This window comes from Sander lucioperca, chromosome 8, assembly GCF_008315115.2.
Source record: "Sander lucioperca isolate FBNREF2018 chromosome 8, SLUC_FBN_1.2, whole genome shotgun sequence".
In the NCBI taxonomy this organism is placed as follows: Eukaryota; Metazoa; Chordata; class Actinopteri; order Perciformes; family Percidae; genus Sander; species Sander lucioperca.
This window is the reverse complement of record NC_050180.1, coordinates 3,401,916-3,409,924: the sequence shown is the minus strand read 5'-3', so window position 1 is coordinate 3,409,924 and position 8,009 is coordinate 3,401,916. Positions and strand designations below refer to the sequence as shown.

Genomic DNA, 8,009 nt, shown 5'->3' with positions numbered 1-8,009 from the left:
CTGGCTGCTCGCAGCGCACGCTCTCCCCTCCGCTGCTCTGACGTCACCCCATGCTCCTGCTGCCGTTCGGAGCTGAACTTGCTGCTTCGATCATCTAGAGGCCCAATTTGGGGCCCGCGGGCCAAGTTTGGCCCGTGCTCTCTTTGTTTTGGCCCGCCATGGATTTGACATATTCATGCTTATTCTCCTCTTATTTTAAAAGTAATGACTACGAAACGTACATTTTGTGCAGTTAAAAAGTACGTAATCTGAGTTTAACGGCAATGTAATGCACAGTGCTGGTAAACTTCCCATTTAAATTACATATGTACGTTTTATATGGAGAATGGCAAGAATTACGGTATTCTTCAACATCGACATTTATTTTTGGCCCGTGGCCTTCCATCCAGATACATTTTGGCCCTTCATATGAAAGAATTTGGGCACCTCTGATCTAGACTTCTGAATTAAACGCCTTGTCCTATTAACCTGGCTGTTCCCCTGGGGATTGTGTTGTAAATGTTGTAACGTGCACCTATTTGTATGTACCATATGTATTGTATTTGATATTGTCTATAATAAAGTTAAAAAATGATGGTTGTTTAATGTTTGACCAGACCTCACTGTGGTCCACAGTCAAATACCCCTACTAATTACTGCATGGACAGCAATGGAAATCAACAGACCTCCCGTCATTCATAGTATTCACATTCATTTTGGCTTCCCCCTAGTCTACTCTAGCACCACATAAGACAGCATTTCCTCCTGTTTAACATAGAAGCTGAACTACCTTGTTCATTCTCTTCCTCTGGAGGTTCCCCTGTCATATTTTAAATGGTTTGACAGTATAACAAAGACATTAAAAAAAAAAAAAAAAAAAAAAAAACTGGCTACATTTTAATAAATTACAAAGACCGATTTGATAGAGGAGGTTTGGGTCTACCAAAGATGTTATATTATTACTATTATTATCTGGCCCACTGGTCACTTCCTCCTGAGAGAGCCCCACCCTGGTATTGTATTGAGCAATCTGTTCTTGCCCCAGTATCACCCTTAACAATGCCTGTCTGTTAAACTGTATGGTGAGGCAAAAACACATCCGATAACCTCTCACTTATATGTCGTTTGGACGAAAGTGGCCCTGCCCAGCTGTTTGAACTGGATCCATATCTAAATACTTCATCAAAAAAAAAGTTATCTCCCCTTTTTTTGAGGGATTGGTTGGAAAAGGGAATTGCCACACTGGGGGATCTGTATCTCGGTGGCATTTTGAAATCCTTTGAAGGTGTGGTACAGCAATTTGGAATCCCCAAGTCTCAATTTTTTTGATATTTGCAACATCTGTTAGTGGGGATATTTGGATCCAGTTCTTTAGCCCCGAAGGCACGAGAATGTTTAGATAAAGTGTTGTTGAAATATGGAAAAGGTCATGAGGCTTATGGGTATTATTCTATGCTTATGCAGAACCTTGGGGATGGAGCCTGGACAGCCGTCAAAAAGACATGGGAAAGGGATCTGAGTATTACACTGGATGACAAGGAGTGAATATTAAAACTATGTCACGCGATGTGAGGGTGCGCCTCATTCAATTCAAGATCATGCATCGCTACTATTGTACTCGCTCCAGATTGTTTAGAATTGGTCTGAAAGACACACCAAATTGTTGGAAATGTAACACAGAGGACAGCCAATTACTTCATGTCCTATGGCCCTGTGATAAGCTCCAGGAATTTTGGACCGGGATACATGATAACCTATGTGGGATTGCAGGGACCCAGGTTCCATTTAGCCCAAGATTATTTGTTCTGGGAAATGGGTCCATCCTTGGAGGGATGGATAAGCACATCAGAAGCTGGGTCCAGACTAGTTCAATGATAGCCAGACAGATTATTTTAAGGAGATAGAAGAATGAAGTGGAACCGTCAAATCAGGAGTGGGCTTGTGAGACGGCTAGGGTGGTAGCGTTTGAAAAAAATGTTTGCCAGGATGGATGTCTATACTAGAAAATGGGTAAAGTAGTTCAGCTTTCTGATGGGCTCCTCAGAAGCTTTGTGCTGGGGAGAGAAGTGTATGATGGGCTTATGATGTTGTCATTTATACATATATTTGCTGAATCTGTCAAAGTTCAGTTTAAAAGATTTTCATCAGATTTTGAGAAGCGTTCGCCATTTCCGGGTTAGCACTCCACCAATCAGATTGGTCATTGAGTCTGACTGCCCGCCCTCCGACCCAGCAAGTCAGGTCGGCCAAAACACAGAACACGGAACACACCAAACAGATTCGAGTCACTGACCTCGCCAGACTAGAGCAATTGTAGGTCGCTTTGGATAAAAGTGTCAGCTAAATGACATGTAATGTAATGTTTATGATGTGATGAAAACAGATAAGGGTCATGGGTCACTAAAATCAAACACACCTGAGGAAGGCCAAATAGTCGGCCGAAACGTTGTGTGCCTCATTTGCACAATTAAAGTATTTTTTGGAGCATTAAGCTGTTTGCGCGGACTTCACCTTCTTTGAATATTCACCTTTTTGTCCTGCACCAGCAACTACATGGATGTGCACAACATTGTCTTTATTTTTTTGTTGCCATGTATTACAGCCATGGCAACAATAAGCATCTTAGCCTAAATAACTGAAATTGATCTAATGAATGTGGCCTTTCCGGAAGAGTACATTCCTCTTGAGAGGCCACGTTCAGTTCATCATACAAAGTGTGATAGGTTTAGATTTTGTAGCTATTATGCTGAGTGTGGGGATCTTTGTACTGGCACAGTTTAAGCTCTGTGACCTTGCACTAGTGAATCAATATAGCTTATCACATCACATACAAATACCTACATGCATTTTTAAAAACATTTTGAGCATTAAGTTAATTAAAGATTTAGAACATTCATTTTAAAAGAACGATTGAATTCATCCATGTTTGATTTGCATTTCTCAAGGATTCAAGGATTTTTTCTCATTACATGTAGACTACACCAAAGAATGAGTAGCTGAATGCAAAGTGACATTATGCAATACACATACATAAACATGCCAGTTTCTCTTACCCACTCTGGAACCAGTTTTTCTGGCTGAGAGTCGGTTCTTTGACAGTCACAACACAAATAACCGGTTTGAGATTAGTCATCGGCCCTCAAAACGCCCTGTTGAATAGGGGTATGTGTGCTTGCTGCCACGTGAGTCCATTGCAGGGATTAAAAAAGTCCTCCATAATCCTGAGTGCTCTGGCTCTGCACTGCTTGGTGTGTGGTGTTTCCAGACCTCTGAATAACATGCCCCTATCCCCATCTCTGATTTTGTTTAGTGATTTTAAATAGCCTAGTAAGAAATTAAGTTAAACCAAATGGCACATCAGTCTGGTTTGGGAAAGATAAGGATTGGATAGATAGATCAAATATTAGGCTGATGTATTTAGACGACCTTAATAACTAAAGTAGAGTCAACCATAGTCTAATCTCTTCTCACATAGCTAGATGTGTAGCACAAAAATCACAACTTACAAATCACATTGCTAAGTGATTAATGATACTAGAGGCTTCAGAGTGGAGGTTGATGCATATATGACATGGCCATAATTTGACTAACAGAAAAATTTAAACCACAGGTCTGTGGTTTAATAGTAGCCTATTGTTAGAATACTTATATTATCAAATGATAGACAGGACCACTGAAGATATATTAAAGTTCATTTTACTTGAGAACCCAACAAGAAGGCAGTGTCCGCACTACGGAATAGTACAGAAACCCTAACGAAAAGCTCTCTACAGCTGCTTTTGTAATACAACGTAGAATGTGATAATCATGATACAGAGTTGGTGTCGTCAGTTGTTCATCTTGTCAGAGTCGATGACGTCTCCCCTATCTGGTCTGGGAGGGTATGTATGCTCTCAGGAACACACCCTGCTCAGACAAGGACACGCAATGGCTCCATGTTATCTTGTTTAGAGTATTCAATATAATATTATTCTATGCAAACAGTTTAATAATAACAAGAGAGAAAGTATGTAAATCAAAATTTCTCTAACACCTATGTAATTTGAAAGTTAAGAGTGCACATACATATATATATTAGAGATGTTCCGATACCGATAGCAGTATCGGTATCGGCTCCGATACTGCCTAAAACGCTGGTATCGGTATCGGGAAGTACTGGAGTTTATGCACCGATCTGATACCACGTAATAAAGCCCTAAAGAAAATCTACGTTAAAGTAGTTTATTTATGTTCTTTTTCCGTTATAACTGACTGTCAAACTGCAGAATAAAAGAAAGTTCATTCATTGTTCATGTTTCACAAAGAGTTTAACCTGAGCCAGACTGACAACAAAGATAGAAATAATATAACATCCATACAGGGATAGTAGTATACAGTTGTTAAAACATAATAACATATATGACACACTGGTCGGCTCGGTACTCCAAGTTCAGGTATCAGAATCGGTATCGGGAAACAAAAAATGGTTTTGGGCCATCTCTAACACACACACACACACACACACACACATATATATATATATATATATATATATATATATATATATATATATATATATATATACAGTATATACTTCACTTGCACATACATATACTGATACTTAACACTTGAACATACATACTGCTACTTAACACTTGCATATACTTCACTTGCACATAGCCTACATATTGGTACACTTGTACATATCTATATGCCGTTTTTACAACTTTCGCTGAACCATTGCCAGTACCGTATATAGTTGTAAGAACGGCAGTCAGTCATGGCTGCCGCTCTGTGGCGCTGAGCAGCAGAAGTACAACAAACAAACTTGTGCCGACGTCATCAGCCCGCGCCGTACGGGGATAACGAAACGTGGGGAGAGAAGAGGAGAGCGAGGTAAAGAGGAGAGTGAAGATTCCTCCACGTGAATCGGTGTGAACATGGCGTCGATTCAAGAACCAGAGGTCCAGTTCGCACAGAGATTAGCTTCCAACGAGAAGCCCATTCGGACCAAGGCTATAAAGAAACTGAGGAAATACATAAACGTCAGGTCTCACAACCCAACAGGTAAGCTAGTCTGTTCGCGTTAGCCAGCTAGCTCTGACAGAGCTGGCTAACAACAGCTCAATTACTAAGATATATATAATAACTTTGCTTGACAATTTGTAACATCATGGACACATTAATGGCCAAACCCGACTTGTTGGAATAAACCAAAAACGCTCTTTGAAAGTGAACTGGTCCCGGTCTGACGCATGTATTCGGTAGCTAGTGCACACGTGTGGAGATAAGTTAGCCTCTAGGCTCATGGATGTGTGCTAGCTAAAGTTACAGCTGCCCACCAATAAACTGTAATAACCTGTAGTAACCTTGTTGCATTACCTGTTGTAACATATTATTTTATGGTCCAACAAGCAGTCCACCTGGTCTGTAACAAAGGATGATGTCCATTGTCAAAGTACAACATTGATCATCGTTAACTGAATAACCTTAGTTGTCTAATTCAGTCCATGTCATTTAAAAAAAGTGACTAATTATTACCACTGCAGTCAGACAACAGTTTTTGTGTGCAGCTAACTTGTATCCTGGACTCGCAATTGTGTCATAGTCTTCTGTCCTCTGTCCAGGTGGATTCACAGGGGATGAGCTGCTCAAGCTGTGGAAGGGTCTGTTCTACTGCCTGTGGATGCAGGACAAACCACTGCTCCAGGTATGCATGGCTTACAGACCCATATCTAGGAGAATGGGACGTGGGGGGGGGGTGTGTGTGCTTACAGAGAGCATATTAGCCCATTTCTTTTTCAGATTATTTTTTTCCCCCTTTATTTCAGAGTGACAGTGACAGGAAAGGTGCAAGAGAGATGGGGGGGATGGCACCAGGGTGGGAAAGGTACTTTTTCAAAGTGGCGGGTTACTTTGCCTTGTATACCAGCTACAGTGGCATCTTGGGCGGTGCTAAGCACCCGGAAAAAGCTGTGGTGCCGCTGCAAAATAGCGCCGGGAAGGAGCTTGTTTTGGTGGAACGTGTTTTAGTCGTGCAACTGAGTAACTCATGTGATTGGATTTCAGCGCTAGTCCGTGACGCATATAGCTGAGCTGAGGTACAGTAGAAAAGGAAAATTATCGGTTAAAAAAAATGTGGAGACATATCCCCGGTGTTGAGAGGCCCGCCGCGTAGTCAGCAGTAGCTATGAAGGTACAAACTGTTGAGGGCGAAGTAAAGAAAAAGAGAAGGTACTTTTGGAGCAAGTGGCGCATTGATGACGAAGGGAAAACAAGGGAATGGTTAGCCTACCTTCCTGACGACCAGTCCATGCACTGTACTTACTGTCGAACCTACGCGGCGCCAGAAAATGCAAACAATTCAATGCAAACAGAGTGTGGCAATAAAGGCTATCTGCTCTACGCAGGCTTTTTTCACATCACTTTTTTTTATTTGCCTATATTAATAAAACATGTATTAATAATAAAAAACAATGTATTTAAGCAACTCAAAATATGCTAGTCCACTTTCTTTTATAAATTTGAATTCCAGAAGAAGTGGCTGGTAAAAAATATAAGTGGCTGGTAAATTTGGGCATCCACGAGCCACTGTGGGGCAAAAAAGTTAATTTCCCACCCTGGATGACACGCAGCAAAGGGCCGCAGGTCGGATTTGAACCCGGGCCGCTGCAACGGCCTCAGCTTACATGAGGCGCACGCTCCTACTGGGCGAGCTAGAGGTCGCCCTATATTAGCCCTTTTCAGACATGCACTTTATTAATGCAGCTATAGATGGCAAGACATGTCAGTCTCGTGTTGGAATAAGCACCAAGTTGTTTTTCTGTAAAATTCACGTTGGCAATCCTACTAGGTTGCACGTGCTAACATTTCTGTCATACCTTGAATGTGGCCAGTCTGACTAGAATACCTAAGATTAATATGAAGTTTGCAGCAGCACCTAGTTAAACATGGAGAGAGACAATACAACATAGGTGTTATTCCACCTACTAAGAATGACTATAATGAATTGTTTACTGAAATACCCTGTCTAATACACAAACAAATTCAATCTGTGTAGTAAACCAGAAAGCATGTCAGACCAGTCCACTAAAATGTGTCACAGTGCAGTGGAAAAGTATTTAGCATACCGTACTTGCTGATATCGTAAAGTCTGCCACGGTACGATTTTGATTCAGTTCAGGGGCCTGTGATCGATATACATTTAGCAGCGGTAGTCTGCCGCTATTTAGTTATTGCCGCCACTGCTTCAGTGTTTTATGAAATGTCATGAAGTCGTGATGACACGACTGCAGAGCCGTCCGCTTCACGAACTCAAGCGAACAGCCATCCGCTCTCTGTGAGTCCATGTCCACGCCGTTCTCACCTCTCACTGTCTGTCTTTTTAGTTTGGATGCAGCTGTCTGTGTACTTGTTTTTAATGACCGTTTTACTGCTGTAAGGTGACCTTGAGTGACATGAAAGACGGCCATAAATAAAATTGTTATTATTAATATAATCCTGTTCAGTCAGCTACCCTTCTTCTCCCTGATTTGATATTGATATCCGTTCTTTAGGAGGAGCTGTCAAACCAAATCTCCACCCTGATCCACAGCTTCCGCGATATTGACGGACGTAAGTTGCCCGCGCATGATTTCATAATCTCGTGTCATTTTTATATGAGGCACGTGAGAAAAGCCCTGCACTTTTCGTGAAGATGATGACGATGATGTGCTCTTCTCTGCAGAGTTGTTATACCTGGAGAGCTTCCTGCAAACCTTCAAAAGAGAGTGGACTGGTATCGACAGGCTGCGGATGGACAAGTTCTTCCAGGTCAGTGTGGGGAGAATGCTGAATGAGTGTTACCTTTTTACCAGTAAGGTGCCGTCAATGAATGTCAATGCCAGAGTTGAGGCAGAGCAGCCGGGGGATATCGGACGGAAACCCAGAATACATTTTCTCCATAAAATATGATCCAGTTTCACCAGAATCGGTGCCATAAAGTCCTAATGTAAGGTAATGACAATTTTAGCGCTTTGGTATCGGCACAGAAACACTGCATCGATCATAGC

General features: G+C 41.7%; 1 protein-coding gene across 1 annotated transcript in view; it reads left to right on the top strand.

The window, feature by feature from the left end:
* The first annotated feature begins 4,773 nt into the window (after positions 1-4,773).
* Positions 4,774-8,009, top strand: part of LOC116043150 (ribosomal RNA processing protein 1 homolog B) — a 23,047-nt gene continuing 19,811 nt past the window's right edge. Inside the window, exons 1-4 of the mRNA XM_031289636.2 lie at positions 4,774-5,025; positions 5,586-5,668; positions 7,515-7,572; positions 7,685-7,770. Of these exons, the coding sequence (XP_031145496.1) occupies positions 4,899-5,025; positions 5,586-5,668; positions 7,515-7,572; positions 7,685-7,770 (354 nt within the window). The 5' untranslated portion in view covers positions 4,774-4,898. The remainder of the gene's footprint in view (positions 5,026-5,585; positions 5,669-7,514; positions 7,573-7,684; positions 7,771-8,009) is intronic.